The sequence below is a fragment of the Colias croceus genome, chromosome 25 (genome assembly GCF_905220415.1).
Source record: "Colias croceus chromosome 25, ilColCroc2.1".
NCBI lineage: Eukaryota > Metazoa > Arthropoda > Insecta > Lepidoptera > Pieridae > Colias > Colias croceus.
Window position 1 is genome coordinate 2,807,136 of NC_059561.1, and position 27,340 is coordinate 2,834,475.

General features: G+C 34.2%; 1 protein-coding gene across 3 annotated transcripts in view; it reads right to left on the reverse strand.

Moving 5' to 3' along the window:
• The window catches only part of LOC123703153 (rho guanine nucleotide exchange factor 28), a 64,785-nt gene that overhangs the window by 32,919 nt on the left and 4,526 nt on the right, over nt 1–27,340 (reverse strand). Inside the window, exons 1-16 of one of the 3 annotated variants that reach the window (XM_045651057.1) lie at nt 26,935–27,158; nt 19,361–19,467; nt 17,323–17,439; nt 16,800–16,920; nt 16,128–16,230; nt 15,645–15,750; nt 14,895–15,058; nt 12,460–12,600; nt 11,307–11,373; nt 10,563–10,668; nt 10,016–10,089; nt 9,377–9,462; nt 6,061–6,117; nt 5,001–5,138; nt 4,307–4,403; nt 3,517–3,727 (exon numbers count right to left, since the gene is read on the reverse strand). In XM_045651057.1, coding sequence (XP_045507013.1) covers nt 3,517–3,727; nt 4,307–4,403; nt 5,001–5,138; nt 6,061–6,117; nt 9,377–9,462; nt 10,016–10,089; nt 10,563–10,668; nt 11,307–11,373; nt 12,460–12,600; nt 14,895–15,058; nt 15,645–15,750; nt 16,128–16,230; nt 16,800–16,920; nt 17,323–17,439; nt 19,361–19,381 — 1,609 coding nt within the window. In that variant the 5' untranslated portion in view covers nt 19,382–19,467; nt 26,935–27,158. Of the gene's footprint in view, nt 1–3,516; nt 3,728–4,306; nt 4,404–5,000; nt 5,139–6,060; nt 6,118–9,376; nt 9,463–10,015; nt 10,090–10,562; nt 10,669–11,306; nt 11,374–12,459; nt 12,601–14,894; nt 15,059–15,644; nt 15,751–16,127; nt 16,231–16,799; nt 16,921–17,322; nt 17,440–19,360; nt 19,468–26,934; nt 27,159–27,340 lie in introns of those variants that run through there. The other 2 variants (XM_045651056.1, XM_045651058.1) reach the window with 2 other exon arrangements.

Below are 27,340 nucleotides of genomic sequence, written 5' to 3' on the forward strand. Positions count from 1 at the left end.
AGCACTATGTTAGTTTTGTCCTTATAATACCCAAGCCACCACCGCGATGATAAGGCGTAAGCTCCTTCGAACATGTTCTAGATGTTTTTTGCATCTGGAACATGTAAGAAGGCACAAACACACAGGAGCTCTTCTTCACCTATATACTGTTTTTAAATGTTAATGTACATAAAGATCTATACTATAAAAGCACTATGTTAGTTTTGTCCTTATTATACCTAAACCACCACCGCGATGATAAGGCGTAAGCTCCTTCGAACATGTTCTAGATGTTTTTTTGCATCTGGAACATGTAAGAAGGCACAAACACACACAACCTCTGCTTCACCTATATACTGTTTTTACATTTTAATGTACATAAAGATCTACACTATAAAAGCACTATGTTAGTTTTATCCTTATAATACCCAAGCCACCACCGCGATGATAAGGCGTAAGCTCCTTCGAACATGTTCTAGATGTTTTTTGCATCTGGAACATGTAAGAAGGCACAAACACACAGGAGCTCTTCTTCACCTATATACTGTTTTTAAATGTTAATGTACATAAAGATCTACACTATAAAAGCACTATGTTAGTTTTGTCCTTATTATACCCAAGCCACCACCGCGATGATAAGGCGTAAGCTCCTTCGAACATGTACTAGATGTTTTTTGCATCTGGAACATGTAAGAAGGCACAAACACACACGAGCTCTTCTTCACCTATATACTGTTTTCACATATGAATGTACATAAAGATCTACACTATAAAAGCACTATGTTAGTTTTGTCCTTATAATACCCAAGCCACCACCACGATGATAAGGCGTAAGCTCCTTCGAACATGTTCTAGATGTTTATTGCATCTGGAACATGTAAGAAGGCACAGACACACACGAGCTCTTCTTCACCTATATTCTGTTTTTTAATGTTAATGTACATAAAGATCTACACTATAAAAGCACTATGTTAGTTTTGTCCTTATTATACCCAAGCCACCACTGCGATGATAAGGCGTAAGCTCCTTCGAACATGTTCTAGATGTTTTTTTTTTGCATCTGGAACATGTAAGAAGGCACTAACACACACGAGCTCTTCTTCACCTATATACTGTTTTTACATGTTAATGTACATAAAGATCTACACTATAAAAGCAGTATAGAATAGAATAAAATAGACACACATTTATTTATTTCATTTATGTTAGTTTGATCCGTATTATACCCAAACCACCACCGCGATGATAAGGCGTAAGCTCCTTCAAACATGTTCTAGATGTTTTTTTGCATCTGGAACATGTAAGAAGGCACAAACACACACGAGCTCTTCTTCACCTATATACTGTTTTTACATGTTAATGTACATAAAGATCTACACTATAAAAGCAGTATAGAATAGAATAAAATAGACACACATTTATTTATTTCATTTATGTTAGTTTGATCCGTATTATACCCAAACCACCACCGCGATGATAAGGCGTAAGCTCCTTCAAACATGTTCTAGATGTTTTTTTGCATCTGGAACATGTAAGAAGGCACAAACACACACGAGCTCTTCTGTGCTTGAAAACCTTTGTGAATGGATGTGTAGAAGCTTGAAAGAATGAAAGGAAGTTAGATGAAGTATGAATGGACGGTTGCATTAATTGGTTAATATATAATTACAATAATTAGCTTAAAATATAGTATAATGAGGTGTTAGATGTTCTAAATTCGCCGAAAACTTTTTTTAAATAATAATATTTGTAAGCATGCCTACAAAGATTAATAGACTTGTTAGTTGTTAATACTATAACTTTTATATACTACAAGAAAAATAATTAATGTACTCGTAACTATTTTCACACATTTCCTAATTTATAAATAGAGGCGTCCATAAATATCAGTGTGTTACTATTTAGTTTAAAAGATACAACTTTAGTACTTACGTTGATGATACCCATACCCAAATATCTAGTATTTGGTCCTTCGAGGCCAAAATGTCATTTATAATATCTAAATTTGTTGCACATACGTCATATTAAAGCGGTTCTCACCAAAACATTATATAATATAAAAGGTAAATCTCTAATATCTAGCTTATACTCAGTATATAATTGGTCCCTCGAGGCCAAGGCTTAATAAATGCTCCGGTTGCCGAGCGATACAAATACACAAACTGTGCATTGCTTGTTAATGCTGTTTTAATTGTTTCATAATTGGCATAAATATACGATTGATTTTATTTCACTTGGAAAAAGTTATGTTTTAAGCGTGTTGTAGTACATGCAGCATCCAACACGTAGATGTCAAGGCAAATTTTGAAATTAAAGAAAATTCGCAAAGCATTTATAACTACGAGTTAGTTTCTAATTTATACATTACACAGTAAACTTCAAACAAATTCGCACAACACATTTACACAATACGTACTTTTACACAATCACAACACATTTACACAATCAGTATTTGTATTCCTCTATATAATATATTTTAGAAAATGCACTGTTTGCCACTTACAGCATACGATAATCATGCATGAATTCGAATACATCCTATAATTCTTTTCCACTCAGTAGGAAATAACAACAAAAGACGAATCATGCACAAACGCATCAGCCAGTATATCCGCTATAGTGTTGACGCGCGGCGCCGCCCGCAGGCTCACACGCAAGCGGCCAAGTAACATTCACGACACACACCATACCAAATTTATGTGCTATAGTTTTCACACCTAGCATCGCTCGCTATAACCCTAACCTAACCAATCCTGCCCTACTTGCCCTGAACCTAAAGAATAGCGTCGAAAAAAAGAAAAAAAAAATCCGTGAAAAAAAAAATGTGTGTGCGTGTACTAGTGTACACACGTAAGAAGTGAAACTTCTTTATGATCTTATTTTTCAAAAATAATTTACTATAACTTTACTATTAAGAAAAAGAAGGCGCGTAATGAAAAAATGTCACGCGTAACGAAAAAATGTTACATTAAAATTTTCCCACCCCGATAAAGAAGTTTCACTTCAAAAAACGCGAAGAAATCTTCAAAAAACGCCGCGAAAAAAGCTAAAAATACCGAAAAAACTCACCATAAGCAGCCTTCAGCGCTCTATGATCGCTTGCAAAAGTTTCAGCCAGTATATCCGCTATAGTGTTGACGCGCGGCGCCGCCCGCTGCCTCGCCCGCAAGCGGCCGAGTAACAATCACGACACACACCATACCAAACTTATGTGCTATAGTGTTCACACCTAGCATCGCTCCCTTTAACCCTAACTTAACCAATGCTGCCCTACTGGCCTTAAACCTAAAGAATAGCGGCGACAAACGAAAAAATCCGCGAAAAAAAACAAAAAATCTTCAAAAAACACCGCAAAAAAAGCTATGTGCTATAGTGTTCACACCTAGCATCGCTCCCTTTAACCCTAACTTAACCAATGCTGCCCTACTGGCCTTAAACCTAAAGAATAGCGCCGACAAACGAAAAAATCCGCGAAAAAATAGAAAAAATCCACAAAAAACGCCGCGAAAAAAAGCTAAAAATACCAAAAAAACTCACCATAAGCAGCCTTCAGCGCTCTATGATCGCATGCAAAAGCTTCAGCCAGTATGTCGGCTATAGTGTTGACGCGCGGCGCCGCCCGCTGCCTCGCCCGCAGGCGGCCGAGCAACGCCGCGTGCAAGTGCCATAGTTCGTCGAGACGCGGGAACATGCGGGACACTTGCGAGTCCGATATGCCGGTTAGACGGGTCATGCCTTCCACGAACATCTGTATATAAAGATAAACAAAATTTATAACGCGTTGGTATTAGAAACTGTATAGAAAATGTGTCATTAAAATTGGTCAGCATGGAAAAGTCCGAAAATATGAGGCATACAAACATCTTGAGATCGTGCAATTAATTGTAATGGTAAAACTGCAAAAATTAAATATTCTCTGCACGTGAATCGAACACAGATATTTTTCAAAACAACATAAGTTAAAGATAAAATTCTCTTATGTAAAACATATTATATGATATCCAATGAGAAGGAGATTTGAATTGCTTATAAACTTATTACTAGTGATACTTAAAATGAATTAATCAATCACAATCCCAAATCCAATAGCCTAAAGAAATATGTACCCACGTTATAATCGTATGATAAGTGGTTTTCTCTTTTTCTTAGTTATCAAGAGTTACATCCGGCTCAATAAACCACAAATTACAAGTACGGTCATATTTCATTTTAAAACATTAAATGAAAACTTATAATGCCAAGACTGTTATATAAAAAATTCTTATAAATATTAAACTTTAATTATTTGAATATCAAACAAATACAAGATTTAGGTACAATAACTCACCCTTTGCATAAGTCGTATCGTCAAACAGTGATGTTTCTCTGTTAGTATTAACTCGTAAATGTGTTCCTGTCGTTTTGTTTCCCTCTCTCCGAGCGACCTGTAATAATGATGTTAAGTCATATTTTTAAAATGTTGATTCAAAACATTTCACAGGAGAATTGCAATATCAAAATTATCGTTTGCAAAAATAATTTTGTACCTGAGAGCCCTTTTTCCGTCGTGTTTAAAATATAAAATTGGTAATCACATCGTTGGCATGGCCGTTACCTTGGTACGGAACTTCGTGTAGTCGTGCGTTCGATTCCTGGTAGAGATATCTTGGTCCAGAAAATCGATCAAGGACACAAAAGAGGTTTGCATTTGAATCACGATTTTAGGAATAACTCGTTATGTTTGGTATAACTAAAAAAATTGCATTTACTATCCATACTAATATTATAAATGCGAAAGTAACTCTGTCTGTCTGTCTGTCTGTTACTCAATCACGCCTAAACTACTGAACCAATTTTCATGAAATTTGGTATGGAGATATTTTGATACCCGAGAAAGGACATAGGCTACTTTTTATCCCGGGAAAATGACGCAATATCGGAAATCCCACGGGAGCGGGAACTATGCGGGTTTTTCTTTGCCTGCGCGGGCGAAGCCGCGGGCGGAAACTAGTAGGATAATATAAGTTCTGCTATATGCTTACTTAGCCAATCCCTTAGGCGCACCAGCCGCCCAGGTCTCCGGTTCAGCCGCGCCCAGACCCAAAAGTATCGCCTCTTCGCCCAATTGGTCTGGTGTTATGTACACTTCTGGCCATTCTGTGACACCGTCGTCTGATGCGCTAAAATTGTATTTGTGATTGAGTTAAATAATTCGATTTAACTAGAGCACACATTATATTGAGTAAAATAGATTTTTAGGCTAAAACAGTGTCGCAAACAGAAGTATTTTATGTTTACTCTGAACATCAACGATAATTATCGTAATTTAAGTAATCTAAGCATCTTCTATTAAATTACAAAGAATTTTTCACATTGTTCTCCACTATCTTGCATTGAGAATTTAATAAAAATCGAATCTAAATCTAAAGGCAAAGGCTAATCCTTCAGTAATCTAATGTAACAAAATACGTCTAAAACATGTTATAACTTAACAACATTTTTATCCAATCATGTAAATTTTATTTATATTAATCATCTTTTCAAATATTCACTATAACAATAATACCTAAAAGTTTAAGTCACAAAATGTACATACAATGAGTTGAAACTACTGAGGAAGCTAGGGATATAAAAGCACACATTCACAAATGCGTTTCAATTGGATACAGGGTAAAATTTTATTTGTGATGTCATAATATAAAAAATTACTACTAAAATATTGTTTTTTTACCCTGTATAATATCAATACTACAGGATTAGAGTCTGGCCAGCCAAAGCTGAACCCAGTGTTTTTTGTAGCGGCCATACTATGGAATGTCATCATGGCGTTTCTGCGTAGTTAGTTGTCAGTTTTGTTGAAAACGGTTCAAATAATTAGCTTTAATAACGTTTAAATCCTGCTGTGTTGTGTACCTAATGTACCTATATACTATGATCACCTTTATGAATATGAAAAGTATCAAAATGATTTTTTCCTACTAAAGCCGATGTTACCAGGTCCATATTTTTTTAAATTTGCCGCCCTTTACTGGGTTCAGCTTTGGCTGGCCAGACTCTATCTACAATAAATAAAATAAAAATGATAAATATGAAAGTACTCACTTGCTTTGATCGTGTTTATGATCAGAGCCGTCCTTTTCGTCATTGTAAATACTTGTGCTGAAAGAGTAGGTATGGCTATGAGAATCAAAATAAAATTAATTGGATACAAATAACGACATATATTAACCACTTTATTTACTAATTTTAAAGTACTTGATCATTCTGTTAAAGAAACTAAAGACAATTTAAAGATACAAGCTGAAAATATTTTAATCATAAAATAAGGTAGTTTTAAATATATGCCGTTATCAAAATCTATTGAAATTTGCAGACAGGGGCAAATAACAGCCGACTCGACAAATGATATCAATGAAACAAGAGGTTTTTCAAGATTTACAAGACAAACCAATACAATACTATAAGATTCGTAATTAGTAGCAAAGCCTAAATAATAATAAGAAGCATTGAAAGATGCTCACAAGACACCATTAAAAAAATCATGCAAAATTTATCATTCACAAAATAATTAAATATTGATCGTAACAATTTTTAATAAAAATCGGTTACTCATAAATATTCCTAGATTTAACGTTCAAAGGAGTAATTTATTTTTCAAACTTAATGTAACTTTTTAAAACGAAAATCAAGTAGTTGAGGCATATACTCGATAATATCATAGAATTATTATTCTTCATACACAATCAATAAAAGAACAACACTTATAGAACAATAACACATTCTTCATTAAACACGTAAAACTTGAGACTCCGCAAACTTAATCTGGATTTTCTGTCATCAAATAAAATAAACGAAAATCAAAAAACAAAAACGAACAACAAATACAATAACATCAGCAAAATACCATCAAGACTTCAACACTTACTACAACAACGACTTTTCAAAGAAGTTTCAACAAACTACCTTCAGAAATAGAAAGATACACAAGTAAGGCTTGAAGATGATCGAAAAAGAGGAAAGTTCTGAATTCGATATGACTATGATGGAGAAAACGACTTAAATCTATTAATGTTTGTGGTGGCTTCAGAATTACTTCAAAAAACTTTCAAGATATCAAAAGCATAAAATATTATTGTAGGCAAATAAAAGCAAAGGTAACGGGTCAAATACTGTTCCTTGAGGAACACCAACATTTTATCATCACAGTTCACTGCGATTATTTTAATACGCTGTGTCCAAAGTAAAACTACTTTAATTTTTTGATAAAAATAAGTTCATATGTAAACACTAAACGCTATACGAAAACAAATTGTAAATAATCTATTTAAATTAATCCCAGTATAAACCATATCAAAAGCCTTCCTATAAACCTATACAGTTATTTCCCAAACAAAAGAAACTGGACTATCAACTAATCAAGAAAATCTTTGAACAATTCTAAAACCACCAAATCGGCAACAAAGACTAAGAACATAAACAATAAAATCAACGTCAACCTAACAATAACCTGCGAGAGATGAGAACGTCAATGACGGAAGAGATAGGTCAAGACCATGGTGTGATTATCCACATATAGATATTGATAATGTTGGATTGTGTGATAGGCATTTAAAGTTACTTTTTTATATCTTAACGTTAACTATACATTAAAAGTTAAACTATTTTTTATACTCACTAGTTTTTATATCTTAGAAAAAAGCCTAAACTTAGTTTACTTCTAGTTTAAACTTTTCTTTTACAAAATTGACTGATCGCATTTATCAGTCACATTAAAATACCTAAACTATGCACCAATTATTGATAATACATTTTAATCTGCGCTTAAACTATGGCCTGAAGATTGATACTTAAAGTATCTGTACTCATTATTCTACACTAAAACACCCCTACGATTCTTTACCTTTTACTTCAAGTATTCATACCCATTTCAGTTTAATTTCCAATATACAAGAATCGACCCTGTCGTTATTGTTCTTTGATTAAGTTTTAAAATTACTTTATGTTAGTCTGTATTAGGTATATTCAATAGGTATGTACAATTTATTGTCTGTTACCTGAAATAAATGAAAAATTGCCTACATTTATTTAATCCCTGTCAAACTGCCTATTTTTCTTGCCTATAATTTCACAGTAAATCTTGCCTAACTTTTAACATTTCCAAAATCACACCAAAAACAGTATATCTATAAGTGGACGATGACACATGACAGATGTATGGATGCGTTCGATACGTAAGACTTACTGCACGCCCAGTTTGGTGGCAACGCGCCGCCACGGCGAGTAGCAGCCGCTCTTCTTGCTGCGCGAACGTTTGACGTTAGAGTTCGGTTTGGATAGATTGAGATTTTAATATAATGATTTTGAAGTGGATTTGTAAGAGGGAATTATAGTGATGAGGAAATATAGCTTTTTTTTTTTCAGATTTTGTAGGTGGTAAATTAAACGGGATAAGATTATTTTTTGCAAGAGTTCATTTAAATACTATACGTTATTTTTTGATAATTTGTGAAAATCCAGATCCAGTAAGATACTGTAAATTTCAGTGGTAGTATTGATTCACTTTACTTCGAATGTACAGCATTTACCAAGCAAGTATTTCATAACTTGCAATTGCTTATAATAAGAAAACATATTGCGCTAGCAAAAAAAATATATAGTTCACCACCTCAGAAATCTCTCGTCGGAAATCTGAAGATATTAAATTTAAACACCTCAATCTATCCAAATTGATTCCCTTATAAGAAGACATTCAATCACCAGGAGAAATAAATAGAACCAAAAATGGAAAACGAGAAAACACAGCTTCCAAAAAACAAAAGCAAAAATCCAACTCAAAGAAGGCGTAACTAAGAAAGGAAGACAAAACAATAAAAAAGCAAAATACAATAATAATACATAGCTCCGTATCAAAAATGAGTTTTTAAAATGTTACTTCTGAATTCACTTCCACAATTAGTTATGTATTTGTTAAAAAAATCTCGCAAAAAGCGAAAACAGTAGTACCTTTTAACAAAACTCATAATCAAACGCTGAAGGAAAAAACAAATGATTGACCATTATAAATATCTGAACATACTTGTGTATCTTCTTATAACAAAATCACGTTTCAACGACAAATTCAAAAAGAACATCACCTATATAATATTGAAATTCGATAACTTCACCATATCTGCGATACGCACGCAAATAAATTTTAAATTTGCTTTTAATGGCAAAAAATGGCGACGTCCTTTAGGCGTCCAGCTATAATCCTTGCAATGAAAAAATAAAGCAGCAAAACATATGCCATATAATAATATAATAAATTTAAAATTGTACTCAAATTTTTGTGACTCGAATAAATTCAAAAATGGAACTTTTATTTACATGTGATATGGTATATAGTAATTTAATATAATTTATAGTCTGTGGCACTCACCTATTCGAGTTCTGTGATTGGCCGGAAACGGAACTTCGCTTGCTGCTTTTCCCGCTGCTTGCGCTTAGAGATTTTCCTACTGTTGTCTAAAAATATAAGAGATACTTAATAAACATTATAATTAGGATTTTTAAATAGAGTATTCAAATTTCATTTTATTGTCACCAATCCTTGATGAGTGAAAAAAGCTTGAATTAAATATTTTCGTGTAAAGTAAGTTAAAATCGAGTCTAAAGGAGTTGTTAACATAATATAAACATAGAAGCGTGTTAAAAACTATTCACAGTTTCTCAATCAACTAAAACTTTAACAAGTGATAACTGCGTTAAAAACAACCGACTTCAAACTTGCACTCGCAACATTTACAAATACAGACAATAATGCTCATAAAATAAAAACTACTGGGTCTATCCGAATAAAATTTTTATGGGACCAATTCGACACCATCCCGCATCGAACAAAAAAAGAATCACGTAAATCGGTTCAGAAACCTCGGAGTAATCGGTATACATACATAAAAAAAACATACCGGCCGAATTGATAACCTCCTCCTTTTTTTTGAAGTCGGTTAAAAATGATCGAATGTGTATATTTTAGCATCAAAAAAGTTACAAATTATACATATAATCGAAAACATACCTTCGATGATTTAGGTTTATTGCACTCCACGATATAATCTTTGCATATGTTCTGATGCACCGTCATTGTACAATCTGTGGAAAATGTGATCATTATTTATACTATTTGAGAAATTTTGCATGTTCCTTAATGTCATTTTAAAGTGATATTTAAACTTGTCCAATTAAGAAGCAAATAAGAGACTGAAATCTATTTAACTATTCTGGATTAAGATTTGTTAATGGAGTAGTTATAGGTAAGGCTTACTAGTACTTTAGTGGTATAGAACACACACACACACAAGTCTTGTACTTTAAGTACAAAAACCACTTTCGCTGAACAACACCGGTAAATCGACGACCAATATAAGTAAGAAGATATAAATTGACTGAACTTTAACACTACAAGGAAAATAGAGTCAGAAAGAGATAAGTAGAGATAGAGATAAGTAGAGATAGACATAAGTAGAGATAGAGATAAGCAGAGATATGGATAAGTAGAGATAGAGATAAGCAGAGATAGAGATTCGTAGAGATCGAAAAAGTTGAAAAGTAAAAAAAAAACTCACTATCACAGTACAACGCAGGCTTGTCTGCAACTTCCCGTTGACACCAGTCACAGTGCCCGCCCGCCACCGCCGCCTGCCACACGTGCGCCGCTTTGCGAGATTTATCCTGCGATTTATTGTCATTTTCATTATTTATATGAAAATGTTAATCTATACTAATATTATAAAGCTGAAGAGTTTGTTAGTTTGTTTGTTTGAACGCACTAATCTCAGGAACTACTGGTCCGATTTTAAAAATTCTTTCCGTGTTAGATAGCCCATTTATTGAGGAAGGCTATATTTCATCACGCTACGGGCAACAGGAGTGGAGCCACGGGGGTGCAACCACGCGGAGCAGCTAGTAATTTATATGAAAATGTTAATGTAGAATATGTGGGATTTTCCTAAAAGTTTATTTGCTTTTATTGATTTATGTGTGGGATATTGGAATTTTTAATGAATACTAATATTGCTAATACGAAAGTCTGTCTGTTACGCTTACACACGTCACCTATAAAAATCTCGTCATTTACTTATTTGTATTAAATTTTGTATTTCTTTTAAGATCTTTTAAATTAATAAATGATTTCTCATTAAGTATTTATAATGTAAAAAACAGAGAACATAAATACACGTATAGAAATGAATCCGCATGATTGACGGCTGCATAGTCGAGATTAATTTATTGCGTTCCCATTAGAGCTCTCACAAATTTGGAAATTTTATTTAATTTAAACACGTATGACGTATTATTTCAAAAAGTACCTTTTTCTTCCTGAAGAATAGACTGCCTCGCTTCCGTCGTTTTTCAGCATGGTGGTCATAGGCCGCTCTGTATAAAAAATTATATATTAAGAAAAAAATCTAAACGTTAGTTAAAAAAGAAGCTTTATTATAAAGACGTAACCACACTAAGCAAAGCTCAAAAGCATGCCAAATAAAAAAAAAAAAAAAAACATTTTTGCTTTTATTAAAACCAACAATTAGGCACTTATTTGAATGCTAACTGTGATAAAACATGATCAAAGAAAAATAAACCTTTAATGCTCTATCTAAGGTGCAGAATAATTAAATGCCGAAATTTTTGAAAAATAATGAATAATTCATTATCACAATATTATATTGGCCAAATTTCACCTGTAGATATAATATTTTTAATATGGCTTGGCACAAACCTCATAAGCCTCACCTGCAGGGGAAACAGGAGGCTTGCTGTTGGACAATCTGTCCTGCGTTCATACCATGTACTTACGACATATTATTTCTATTAGAACAGGCTAGTTCAATAAGAGCTGACAATTTTAATTTTAGAATTAGTAAGGGTGACCATAATGCCCTAAGACGAGCGATTGCGAGATACGCATACCTCAAGTGCTCCTGATACGCGTTTTGCTTCGCCTGGTCAACTGCATTACAAAAATTTCAAACACTATCTATTCTTATTACCTTTATATTAAACAACTTCTCTATGCGCGTTATTCCATAGTCCGCTGAACTGTTTCAAACGACCTGCATACATACCATGCCCTATATTTTTGCCCCGTTGTTCCTTCTCCCAGCCAATTACATCGCACCAACTTAACAAATATACCTGGTATGTAGCACACGCCGTATGTTGACCGCCTCCTTGATACAGTGGTTGACGCGTGGGTGTAGAACCGAGGGGTCCTGGGTTCGATTCCCGGTGGAGACGAAGAAAAAAAAATGTCTCTGTCTGGTAGGACACAGAAGGCTGATCACCTACTTGTCCCTGAAGAAAATCGATCAGTGAAACAGATGTGTTCATAATGCATCTGCCCCTTACCCCACTACGGGGACACGGGACTTCACTTTTATGTAGCACACGATTACTGCCCATTTGACCCTTTTTCAAAGGCCTGGTGACAACAAGCACCTAAATATACCCTGCAGCACTTACTGCTCGAGGAAGGCCAATCTATGCAATCCCAGATGCTCTTGATGCGTGTTGTTTCTCCGTCCAGTCAATTGCGTCGCTCCAACAGTAGCGGTGGACGCGTCTTCGTCGCTCTCCGTCTCGCTCGCACCTCCCGCGGAGAGGCTGGCACCGAGCGGGACGGGTATAGGCGGGGCGGTTTGTGAGTGCCGGGGTGTTTTATATTTTTTAACCAATTGCTAAAGACTGATATAGCAGTTGTTTCTTTTTTATTGGTTTTGTGCTTTTGAAAATTTAAATTTTAGTCTCTTTTTATTAATCTATTGATTGAGGGTCGGTTTTTCAATGCTTGGATAAAACTTATCCGCACAATAAAGTATTACACGATAATATTAAAATGTCACGTAAACTGTCAAATACGGGCAATTAGAATACGTTTTTAAAATGGTAGTTTTATACATTATTCGACGAATAAGTTTTATCCAACCATTGAAAAATCGGCCCTGAAGGAAGTAAAACAAATCATTTATACACGTGTTTACTCTTGTATAAACAAAAAATATGAATTTAAAAGTAATCATAAAAATAAAACAAGCAATAAATATCTGCCTAAATATATTTATCTACTTTGACAATATATAATTTCAAAAACAATATATTCGAATGCAATAGTATAAAAAGTACTATTATTGACTTGGCAACTCACAAACAACCCCTTGGTGCAGACAAAACAAACAAACAAACAAAAACAGACCAGTTATAGTATTTAAACTGGTTACACTGTGCTGCGTAAACAAAATTGCCAAAGCGTTTTGTGCGCTCACAACATTTATACGAACATGCATTTCATTTATTTATTAATATCAGAAATAATTCTCTAGACATGCCAAAATTTTTAAAGCAGATGTATTTTAAAATTAATTTTTTATACTTATAAAAAAAATCATTAAATTTGTCAAAAACAATTATGATTTTATGTTTAGTTGCTCTGAGAAAATCTTAAAACTAGAATGTATTTAGCTCAAAAGTATGTTTTATATGAAAGGAGACTGCGTTTGGGTGTTTATATTTTTCATGTGAAAAAATGCGTGCACAGGTGTGTATGTATTTGTGTTAAAAAAAACTGAGTTTGTTTGGATAATATTTCTTTTGGGCACGAGCATTGTAATATGTATGGGCGTGACGATATTCACAGCTAGAAAGAGAGCTGTGCGTGTATCTCTATATCATGTATTTGTAAATGCTAGTAGGCGGATGCTAGAGCTCGAAGGTAGAGATGTGCGTGTGTAGTTCTATATTATTTATGTGTGTTATGTATGCTAGTAGGATAGAGCTAGAGCTCGATGGTAGAGCAGGCCGTGTGTAGCTCTTTGTTATGTGTTTGTATTGTGTTTCAGGCTAGTTATAGGCAGGAGCTAGAGCACGTTGGTAGAGCAGTGCGTGTGTAGCTCTATATTATGTATGTGTGTTATGTATGCTAGTAGGATAGAGCTAGAGCTCGATGGTAGAGCAGGCCGTGTGTAGCTCTATGTTATGTGTTTGTATTGTGTTTCAGGCTAGTTATAGGCAGGAGCTAGAGCACGTTGGTAGAGCAGTGCGTGTGTAGCTCTATGTTATGTGTTTGTATTGTGTTTCAGGCTAGTTATAGGCAGGAGCTAGAGCACGTTGGTAGAGCAGTGCGTGTGTAGCTCTATATTATGTATGTGTGTTATGTATGCTAGTAGGATAGAACTAGAGCTCGATGGTAGAGCAGTGCGTGTGTAGCTCTATGTTATGTGTTTGTATTGTGTTTCAGGCTAGTTATAGGCAGGAGCTAGAGCACGTTGGTAGAGCAGTGCCTGTGTAGCTCTATATTATGTGTATTGAGTATGATAGGACTAGAGCTAGAGCTCGATGGTAGAGCAGGGCGTGTGTTGCGCTATATTGTGTACGTGTGCGAATCAACTCTACCTATCTCTGTGTGTACTGACAGATACCCTATGTGATATTATGTATGTGTGTTTTGTATGACGACGCGGTTGGCACAGTGGTAAAGTAACTGCCTACTGAGCCGACGGTCCCGGGTTCGATCCCCGGTCAGGGCAAATATTTGTGTGATGAACTCAATTATTTGTTCTTGGGTCTGGGTGTTATTATCTATATATATGTATTTATTAAATATTATATTTATCGTCGCCTAGTACCCACAACACAAGCCTTAATTGAGCTTACTGTGGGACTAGGTCGATTTGTGTAATAATGTCCTATAATATTTATTTATTTATTTATTTATATTAACTTTTCTAGTAAGTATGCTAGTGGGCGGGAGCTAGAGCTCGATGGTAGAGCAGGGCGTGTGTTGCTCTATATTGTGTACGTGTGCGTATCAACTCTACCTATCTATGTGTGTACTGACAGTATCCCTATGTGTCTCTATGACTCTATGTACAGTGTGTGTGTGTGTGTGTGACGTGACTCACACATTGGGCGCGGGCGGGGGCTGCGGCGGCTGCACGGCCGCTACGATGCTCGGCGTAGAGACGCTCTTCTGTAGCGGGAGACGTGCTAGTAAGCGGGAACTTGTGCTCGATGGTAGAGCCGTCGTAGCGCCGCGTAGAGCGGCGGTTACTTTTTCGAACTCTTTCTATTAGTGGGAGGGGATTTTTATGTTTAATGATAAATTTTAATAAATATAATTCATGAATCGATTAAAATAGTTAGGAAACATATTTGAATTGTACCTACTGTTGGACATACTGTTATACTATTTGGAATCACGATCGTGTATAAGATACGAAAATGTAAATCAGGTATATTTTTTTGATATTTGGCATTTCAATAGGATTTCACTGTTTAGTATTTTTATATGACATAACTAAAATTTCATAGCACATAATATTTACCAAAAAATATTACTTTTTTTTAAACTACCCTCCAAGCCCAATCTGAGAAAGACATAATATTTATTTCACAAGATTATTAATTATAATATAATATCATAAATAATAAAAGTTTAAAAAAACTAAAAAAGACGCTTTTTATAGAAAACCGAACTAAAAAATAGAAAATTTTATCAAATTAGTGTATTGTCATCGGTCCTCAATAAATCTACAAAGTTTGAACGAAATCTGGCCGTTTAAAGTGGGTCAAAATCGCGCCCAAAGAAGTCGGTTACTAACATACAAACATACAGGTGAAGCTAATATAAAGCGTGTAAAAACAATACTAACAGCAAGATCGTTGTCATTCAACGAGTGTGTAGAATGCCGTACTGGTCTTGGCACTTCGCCCTCCGACTCCATCGACGATAGGGACGCACTGTGCCCGTTGAGCGCACTGCAAAATTTAAACTATTCAGTATAAAATAAACAAATACATAATTGTTTCATGTTTTAAAACTACAAAAAATACAACAATAAGTGCTAGAGCACATTTTCTTGTAGTTTTAAAAAGAGCATCACCACCCTTGCTAGTAATAATCATATTTCATACAAAACTAATTGGCCAGGAATTAAAAATTAAGTGTTATTCTAAATAATGTTCAAAGTTGGTCCAATTTTACGACTAAATCTATACAAACAAGGAACCAAAAAGATTTTTTCTATTTATAATATCTCTTCATCTATCTTCGTACCGTACAATTAACGATTATCTCGTTAGATAAATAAATATAAATTAAACGTGTTCAATGTTCATAATATAATAAAACTCACCCTCTATGTCGTTGTTCACAAGGCGGTGCCGGTTCGAGCGCCGCCCAAGAACTACGGCGGCCTTCATCACGACGCTCCCATGATATCCATTGTCGGGATTCACCTGAAAGAGAATTTTTATTTTAAAACTAGCTGTGACCGCATTTTACCCGCATTGCTCATGTTGGTGTTAACGTGATACGCCTACAGCCTTCCTCCATAAATGAGCTATATATTCCTGAGATTAGCGCATTCAAACAAACAAACTCTTCAACTTTATAATATTAGTATAGATTTTAACACAATTTGTGACGTTACATAACTTAAAATAACTTGATAAAGGCACTTAAAACAAAACAAAATTAATATAAATAGAATACATGATGAAAATGTAAAAAAATAAGTTAGACGGCACTTGGTCAAAGTGTAAGATTTTATTTATTGGTAGTGTGAAAATACAAAATAGTTTATAATAAATCGTTGATATGATAATTATGCATCTAATAGATTTATTTATTAACAATTTAAAGATTCAATGAGCTCTTAAACACAGCCTGAATGTTAAAATAGTTTGAAACCTAATTCTTATCATATATGTAGTTTGTTCACACCGAAATTAGGTAGGGTATAACTCCCTTAATAAGAATCTAATAAAATAGCAATTTTCAAACAAAAAAATACATATACACTTACCACTGCCCTTCCTACTCTGCGGGTAGAAATCCAAATGCGTAGGCGACGAACATTCAGTTTCAACGACGCCATCTTTGGTCAACGACGGGCACGATGTACTGAGTCTGCTGGTGCCTGTTGCCTGGGGAAATTTATCCTTATAGTAATAAGTATAAGATATAACATTGCTTGATCATTGTATATAGTACTATAGGAATCAAATTAATGAAGAATATTTTAACGAATTCGAAAAATTTTGCAGATATAAGTAGTATCAGGATAAATAATTCATAGCATGAACCAACATTGAAATCAAGTAAATAGTTATTATGTTTATTGCAACTTACATATTTACATGTCATTCATATTTCAATCACAAAATTCTGTATGTTTATTACTCTTTCGCGCAAATACAGCTTATCAAATCTGTATAAAATTTGGTACAGACATTGATTATAGTCTGAATAAGCACATAGGATTCTTTCTATTCGGATACCACTCGAGCAAAACCATGGAATCAAGTTATAGTCTCAACTAAACTTACCAATAACGGCAAAGGCGCTGCTCTCATCCGCTGCACGGCTGCATGCAAGCGACGTAATTGCTGCAAACTGTCGTCTAGCACGCCTGGACTGTGTGGAGTCACACTTATGGTGGGCACCTGGGAAAGACAATTCAAGGAATTATAATAAGATAGATTATCGTCGAAAAAAAATTTAAAGACAATACTAAGAACAGTAATGAGGAAGAAGGTAGTTGAAAAAAGAAATATTTTGGACAGTTCATTGTAAACAATGTTAGGTACTAGTGGAATTCAGAATTTAACATCAGTGATAAAGAAATATAAATCTACCAACTATCAAACTGTTATGCAGTAAAAGTATTTAAAATAACGAAGCTGCCAATTAAATTATTGGTCTTTTAACATCTGTACACTACAGACTAGTAAAATGTTGCATAAATGTCCAGTGGATTTCATTTTCAGAATCTAACACAAGTTACCTTTCCTTAAACAGTCGGATAATTGCTACGTTAATCATATAAACATTCGACTTTTCAAATTTATTATCATAGAAACCTACCCGAATCAGACCCACATCAATAAACACAGCAAGTAAATAAAATCAAATGGCCGGCCAGACTACCTAAATGGCAACTCCGTCTCGACCTAATTCACAGGATAACTAATGAGGGTATAGTCCCTCGTTACATTATCAGTCCACTCCCGAATTCTGAGCACTCCCGCAATCAATATTAACGAGACAGACTGACACTCAACACTTAATGTGAACATTAATCTTGAGGTGTTTTATGGAGCGAAAAAGGAGAGTGTTTTGATTAATTGTTGCGAGAGGTTTGGTATAATCGTATGTTAGACAAGATGAGGTGAATGAGCAGACTCTTGCCAATGTGTTATTCTTAATAACGAAAACAGAAATAAAAGTATTCAATAACATTAATTATTGTGATCAACTAGTCGATATGAACATGAATGGAATTCGAAGTTTACTTAATTCAATTTCGTTTATTCAATCAAAAACTTTACCTAATCTTAGAACTAAAAACATTTAGGTGCTAACCGTATTTTGATAACGGATCGAGACTGTCATCTATGCTAAGTTACCAGCATAATAATAATTGATAAGATATAGGACAGAAATCAATTCAACAAATCATCTAAGTTACACAGCAAATTATCCACGGTCAGAATATATTGAAATTTAATTCGTAAAGCAACATGAAAACATTTTTCGTGTTGAAATTAAATACCTACTAAAATAATAGCTAAGCTCCTTAAGAGGGCTTATTCAATTTAACGCAAGTCAGAATCTCCGCGATCTATTACGATAGATCGCGGCTTGCGCTATCCTTTTACTATGAACAGCATAGGTCCACAGGAGAGCGCCGAGCAACATGTCCTCTCTCTGGGAAGGGTCGCTGCCGACTGATTTTAATCGGCTCGCGCGCAGTGTTTTATAGTACTTTAAAAAAAATTGTAGAAAAATAATAGTGGTACCTTAGTTGATTTTTTAAATTTAATCTTATAAGTAAGACGTTCTTTTATTGCAATATGTATAAATTATATTCAACTAAGTCAAATATCTTGGTGAAAATAATCATTTTGTCGACTATAATTTCTAAAAAAATTCACATTGTTCGGATTTTAATTTCGTAAGTTAGGAGTCCAAAATAAAAAAATCTTTTAACTAACTATTTTAATAAGGATTTTTGCAGTTAGTTAAAAAAAATGTGTGTTAGATCTGTCAGCAATTTCAGATATTTTTAGCTTCGAAATTGACACTAAAAGTGAAATCAAGTAATCATCGGCTCAGTTATCTTGATGGTATTCACAAATACTGTATTAATTGAAAAAAACTCTTAACTAACTATATAGACAATAAAATTTCCTAAAATTATTAGTAATTCATATGTTTGTAAGATAAGTGGTTGATGGGCAATCTGGTTTGAAAAATCACATATTTGAGCCAAACAGCGCACGGACCGCGTACACGGCCTTAACGTATCCCAAAATAACTGGGCACATATTTAGTCCACCTGTCCTCCTTGATATGATTCCTTACCTGTGCTCTAGCCGCAGCCATGATGGGTGGTGGTGTAGCTGTCACGTGCTCCGTGACTTCGTCTTCACTGCTGTCCGATCGACTGTCGGAGCTACCACCGCCCTCGTCTGCAATAACAATGTATATACGTTATATTATAATATTATTAGTAGGTACAAGTGTTGCTTGCCGTTTTAATGTTTCTGGTATTTTCTTTGCCTCAAAACGTTTTGGAGAGGATAATGTTGATATTTTAAAAATGAATAAACGACAGTTCCTCTACTAAATAATTCTAGTCTATACCATTATTACCGTGATGACCTAACACTATAATCGATGAAAACACAAACGGAAACACTATAGACTTATAAATTATGAAAACTCTTAAATCAATAAAACAGTGCCTACAGTTTATTTTTTCCACCTATCTTTTCATTTTATACACATTAATATTATGTCCTCTTAAAAGTACTTACAAAACCCGCAAAATCTTTAATTCCCTATTTTCTAATAAGATATCAGGCAATCTGGGACAAAATGGGCATCTATTTCATATCCCCAGCTTGTTTGCAGTGATTTCAAATATCTGCTATTGATTCACATAAGCATACTCACAATATACTTCAAACAAATAAAAACTTATCAAATAACGTTCATTTCAACCCCGTAACATTTCCAATATCCGGCGAGCGAGTCCCGTCCGCCATTACGTGTAAACATGTGCCGTTCAGAAAATGGCGGATCTATAGCGTCTATAGTTTGCCGCGGAAAACATTGCGTCTCATTCCATTTGTTCCTCATTTGTTATTTACGTTGTTGTCGATTTATTCGCGGTTTACGATCAATTTTATTTATTACAGCAGATTATTATTGCATGTTTGTTGTTTTGATAACGGTTATCATTAAATGTAACGAAGCAATTATAAAATTAATTATTAACGATTAAGAAATTAAACAGCTTGATATGAACATTAATGCATTAAAATGCACATCAAAGGGTAAAGAAGAACTTTTTTTTAATTTTCGATGACACCTCTATAGTTATAGGTATATAAATTTATGCACCTCTATATAGGCACATATATTTTTATTTATCTGGGAACAAAAGACATGTTAAACAAAATGTAACATTACAAAACTAACATTAACGTTAGCCTTGTCTCACTTGATTTGATGTCATAAATTTGCATCAACATCTGCCTCATAAATTTTTCTATATTCTATTAGAATCTAAAGCTGCATATCGATGATTACAAATGAATTGGGTCCAATTCTAATTAAGTTTTCACTAACCACAATTCAGGTCATGTAAATCAGAATTAAACCTTTATTTATCCAAGCAGATACTAAAATATTGTCTACATTTTATGAAAAGAGGTCAGAAGTTCAACTTCTAGGTAATTTAATTTTGAATCATCTAGCTCTCGTTGCTGTAGCTAGTGCATAACTATTACGCCAATTCTTATTTCAAGGTATCTATTTATATAGAGAAAATACAATTATAATCGTGTTTAAGTGAGTATCTATACTTAATAAAGACTTAAGGGTTTTTAAACACGATTTATGTTAACTAGGTTGAATCTTGTTTAGAATCCGTTTCAGCAGTTTTATAAAATCCAAGAGTAGGTATATAATGTCTTCATTCAATTAACTGACATTTTTAAAATATAGGTCGTCGCATATTCGATCGTTAATATTAATGAACTACACAAGCTCTCTTAATTGCACTCGATGCTCTTACAAACTATAAAACACATGCATACTGTGACCCGCATTTCGTTAGGGCAATAAAAAGTACACAAAAACTTTTTATCGCTGCAAATAGTGTCAGATATGTAATTGCGATTAAATATGATCTGGGCATTAAGAACAATAGCTATAAACTAACAATTAGTAGACCAGATATTCTATTTAAAAGAACTGGTAGTGCAGGAGCTTGTGGCGCTATCGATAGCCCAGAATGAAGAGGTTCGATCACCATTACAAAACAATATTGTGTAATAATAGTAATTAATTGAGTTCTCTAGTGTCCATACCATACCAAAATTTATATACCATTTTATTATTATATTATATACCACTTTTTACAAAATAAGAGAACTAGGACTCCAACTTCTGCCATTTCAAAAACTCGAACCTATAAAACCTTCGACTAAATCGTTCCTAAATCTCCTATAAAGAGCCCTGTTTACTTATTAATTACCAAAACAAACTGACCTTTATCTAGGTAAATAACGTATTCAATTAAGCCAAGTTTTCCAATAAGGCCGACCTCGCGATCGAGCCCTATTGACCTGATCGATGTAATCTAATTACGATGTATACCCACTTTGGTTAAGATTCTATCTATAAATCTATATCACTTTTTATACAGCTAGTACCTAACTTTAAAGAGATAGTATGGTAATCTAAGGAGCATTTTAGTGGTAAAGGTAAGAGTCCATTTAGTTTTTACTAATACAGAGGATTATATCACTTACAAAGAAATATGACCATAGATACAGTGCTCAAAATTCATGAGATCAATGCGAACACTCCGACGAGAAACACGAGAAGACGAGAAATAGTACTACGTCACCGATGAAAACGCTGATCTTTAAAGAAATTCTAAAAGTAATTCCAGCAACACCTTCCTTTTATCACATCAATGTAAAGCAAATTTTGTTTACAACATAATCCCTAAACCCAATTCCTTAGACCTCCGTAAATTGAATATTAAAAATTCACAGGAACAAAGACATAAAACTGCCCTGACTGCAGGAAATGTAATCATCTGCTGACCTACTTTTTTGGTCAAGGCAACATCGGATGTAAAAACTAATGGGGATGAAGGGGATGTGGATTATGGCTTTGAAAACGCGCGAATTTGCGCTTTAACGTTAGGAAAAGCTTGCTTGTAAATGAAATAAAAAAGCAACGTTAAGTTTAAGAACGCAATGAATTTACTCTACGTCTTCTATTTACACTCGAAGCTAATTAGTAGTAAGATAAGATTTTTTCCCTTTTCTCTACATTGTTGAAAAACTACGCGATTACATATTACGTTAGTACCTATAGACTTTAATTTTGTTGAATGGAAAACTATATCGTTCGCTACACTTAGTAGCCTTAGTAGCTTTTAACAATAGGCTAAGCAAACTTGGCACATTTCAGGTCAACATACACAAAACATATGGTCCACATAATAAAATAACATTGCTTTCAGTAGTCCATATAATATCATTTCAGTTCACAATTCGCACACTCGCATCATCCGGACATTTGAACCCTCGTTACATTCAACAATCGAGGCACGAGGAAGCTTCTCTGACGTTCGCGCAGCGCTGATGGAAATGAAATAGCTGTCAGCATTTATGAGGACCTTTGTTACGATTCGAGTCGACGGTTTTATTTCCATATTGCCTTTTCAAATGTTTTCAATGCTGTTCCATTTGTGTACAAAGATAAGAATATTATACAGAAGCTTGATACGTTATTTTTTAGTTTTCTAGCCGTGGCACGTGAATACACTTGCGGCAAAAGCAAGTATTTTATTGTCCTATTAGCTGTGCTCCGCGGCTCTCCCTCAGTGCTCCGCTCCTGTTGGTCTTAGCGAGATGATATATAGCCAGCCTTCCTCGATAATAAAATATGTCAATTGGTTTTCGCAGGAAAAGTAACAGACCACACATCCCGATACAATTTCGCATTAAAAATAAGCAGGATACTAGGATTGACAAGAGATAATTGGCTTTCTGAAATTCCTTCCCAGAATATTACCGCCTATGTATAGCCATGTATAACAGTTAGTAATCTGTGGTAAAGTGTAGTAAACTCAGCAGTTTACAAGCCACTTGTGTGACGGCGAAAGGTTATTTAAAGCCTCCTATATCCACATTAGTTATGTGACATCAACTATGTTAAAGGCTTAACACCATTTGAGTTATATTTAAACCTCACACTAGTGACTAGGAGATATAAATAAGACACTGCCATATACCTGATTAACTGCTTTATCTAGGAATATTATATTATTTATTTTTATCCTACTCTAGCTATCCGCTCGCGGCTTCGGCCGCGTTGTTTATAAATTTACAAATTATATACCTACTAAAACCTTCCTCTTAATCAATAATCAATTATATCTAGTAAAAAGAAATCACATCAAATCCCTTGCGTTGTTTTTAAAGATCTAAGCTTACATACCTGTGAAACATAGGAACACAGACAACGAGAAGCGACTTTGGTTTTATACTCTGTAGTGCAGTCATGTATGGTAGAAATATAATGAACATGTGTGTCATCTGATACCGTAATATTTCCAAAGTTATTGTCACGCTATACGAATAAATTCTCATATAGGATGGAGTTACAGGATACGAAGAAAGTAAAGGATATGAGCTTCCGGAGCTGCCACTACAAAGCTTACTTATAAAAACGTTTAATACCTAATTAGTTTTATATATTTTGTGCCTTGACTCGATGATTGGTTTTTCAAATGGTTTTATGGGTCATAGCCACAGTCATAGCGCATATGATGGGTGTCAGGGCTGCTTATATAAAATGTAAAAAAATATATAAAGATATTTTGCTTAAATAAGATACGACGTACAATCCCGCATTTCTTTAAGGCAATGGTTTAGTATTTTATTCAATATTGTGATCTGTGCCAAGAACTTCTTTGCGAAAGTATCTTCGTTTAATAGCAACTACAGCATCTTGGTTTTAAAAATGAAACTAAAGCACAGAAATGTACCATTATATATTACGATTTCTTAACGTTATGAGTTTACTCATATTATGAACGCATATAAGTCAGAGCTATTCAAATGACCGAGGGATGCAATACCTGCCGTCCGCCATTTTGTCCACCCCATGTGGACAAGATAAAACATCCCCAATATTTATCTGAATGAAATGTTGTTTGAATATTTCCTCATAGTCTCTTTTTAACATTAATTATTGTAAATTTTACATGTAACACATTTGTACTACAAAGAATGTGTTACATGTAAAGTATCAATCTAAATTATTTCGCGACTGCTCATTCTTTGACAACCCTACAAATAGCACCGATAAATCAAATTAAAATCGCAATTTTGTCGTTTTCCTCAATTTACAACCGTTTACCCTTACATTTGGTTCATGTGGAACAAATTGAGCAATCCATTAATACTCTTTTTTGTGGAAAATATCTCATAATCACCTCGGTTGTACAATGCGAGGTTTTTCTTATGAGAACAAAATGTATCTCGACACACGATCTAACGTTATTAGGTTTCAAAACTGTACAATGCGCACATAGCGATCGGATTATGATGTTACATTTTTAACCGACTCCAAAAAAAGGAGGAGGTTATCAATTCGGCCGGTGTGTTTTTTTTTTTATGTATGTACACCGATTACTCCGAGGTTTCTGAACCGATTTACGTGATTCTTTTTTTTTTCGATGAGGGATGGTGTCGAATTGGTCCCATAAAAATTTTATTCGGATAGGCCCAGTAGTTTTTATTTTATGAGCATTTTTGTCTGTATTTGTAAATGTTGCAAGTGCGAGTTTGAAGTCGGTTGTTTTTAACGCAGTTATTTTTCCTTGTAACTATACTATTTATGTTCAGTAATCAGCTTCCACATATCTTCAATTGATAGTGTTTATAATTTGAAAAAGAATAAACACATCCCTATCCTTACTTATAAAAAACGCAAAGTGTTTTATAAGTTTCACGCGGAAACGGATCGATTTTATCTACCTCGCATTCAATGAAGTAATTTTTACCGCGTCGATAGTTCGATACATCTCATCCCTACGGGGAATCCCTTTGACCACACGTGCGAATCCGCGGGTGGGAAGCTAGTGGAGTATAAACGGTACGATAAAAGGGAGACACGAATGAATGCATATTTTTTACGATAATCAAAGTAACAGTTTTATTAAAGTTTCGTGTTTGGGATTAACAAACTGCTACTTTCCGAAATGCTGAAAACTGGTGTTTAATAAATGTTTTAACACAAAGTCATGGACATGGGTAGCATTTTTAATTAATTATTTAGGTAAATGCTAATTCCAGCAGGAATATCTTTACACTAATTATTTTTCATAGTTTAGGCTTCTTAACTTTTTTATAAACAACTAGCTTTCCGCCTGCGGCTTCGCCCGCGTTTTCAAAGAAAAACCCGCATAGTTCCCGTTCCCGTGGGATTTCCTGGATTAAACCTAGCCTATGTTACTCGTGGATAATGTAGCTTTCGAATGGTGAAAGAATTTTTAAAATCGGTCCAGTAGTTTATGAGCCTATTCATTACAATCAAACAAACAAACAAAGTTTTCCTCTTTATAATATTAGTGTAGATGAATATAGTAAAACAACTAACAGGTGTATAGTTATCGGAAAACTAGTTTACTATAGCTTATGCTTTTCTTCAGTAGGTAAACTTAGTATCTTATATTTGGTACCTATTCATTATTATTTTTTTGCCATTTGTTTAAATAATGTACTGATATCGATCGTTATCATAGTTTTTACCCTCATCAAGGACATTTAAAACTGATACAATTATTTATTTGTATCGAACAAATGTACATAAGGGAATACATATAAAGGCCGACATGAGTCATTGTTCATAAAACGATATTTAATAGTGTTTTAATGATACGCCATTAACTTAGACCCTTTTAGACAAAAATAAAAGTATTAAATCCAATTTTGTATTGATTGGTAGACAATTATAGAGACATGTAACTTAATTTACAACAAATAGCCGAATGTCAAAATTAATATAATATCTAAGAATTATCAGATTTATAAGAATTTATAAGAATTATAAGAATTATCTAAGAATTTTGTAAAGGCAAACTCATAAAATGATGTAAAAAATTGATCACCAATAAAAAGTTATACCTAGGCCTATAGCTATGTCGCCAGGCAGAGCCGGGTGGCGCGGCTAGTAACTAATACAGATAGAATCTTCCAGAAATATTTTATCATATCAAATTTCAATTACCTACGTAGTAGTTTTCTCTTTTCATTGCTAATTACGCACTTTGTCATTTAACTTTAATTGGTTGTTATTGCAATTAAAAATAAATTAAATCAGTATGTATTTAAATATGCACAAAAGTATAATCAATAAGAAGTTTTCATCCAACTAGACTTATGTACATCATTTATAATCAATAAATGATAACTACATACTTATATCAACATGGCATCCATTACAAATCGGCTGCCGTACCTCCATTTTGTATCTATTCATTGCCAAATTTAAAATTTACATTTTGAATTTAAAGCAAAAAAATGAAGCTTAATATTATTTAACGAAACGATATTACCTTAACTATAAATAAAAATAGATAAAACACAAGAAATTTGCAATTAAACGCCTTTTATACACATTAAAATATATAAAAACATAAAAATCAATTTCTATATACTACGCTCTTAAATGATACAAATACATGATACCAAACATCGCGGATGACTAAGCTAAATCTGGCCGGCTCCTGCCATCACCATTTTACGCTGCACCGTGGACCATATAAAATGTCGCCTTACGTAACCCAGCGGGCACATCTAAGAAAGCGCAACAAGTAAACTCTACAAGTACTGTATACATACCGAGACCCGGTTGTTCACATTTTCTCAGCCAACTAATCTAATATCAGTCCTTTGTGCCACTTTTTTTTTCGACCCAATGTCGCGCACATATCCGACCTCTTCACGCGAAATTCGAAATTTGAAATTTATTGTCTATGGCACATCGCGGTTCGATTAAAAAGTATTATAAGCGGTTTTATTTAAATTTGGAAGGCGTTTTGGATATTTGTTTTAATTTTTAGTTCGGCGCGACCTGCTCGGAGAGGCAGTCGCCTTCCCTTTGTGCAGGGCTCGGTGATGGCGCCTGCGCGATATTGATCCGCCCAAGCCGCTACGGGCTGAATACAACCTCAGTATAGCTAGAGACTCTGGCTAGACGCTCTGGATGGGGAACCTATATATAAGCTTATGAAATATTCACAACGAT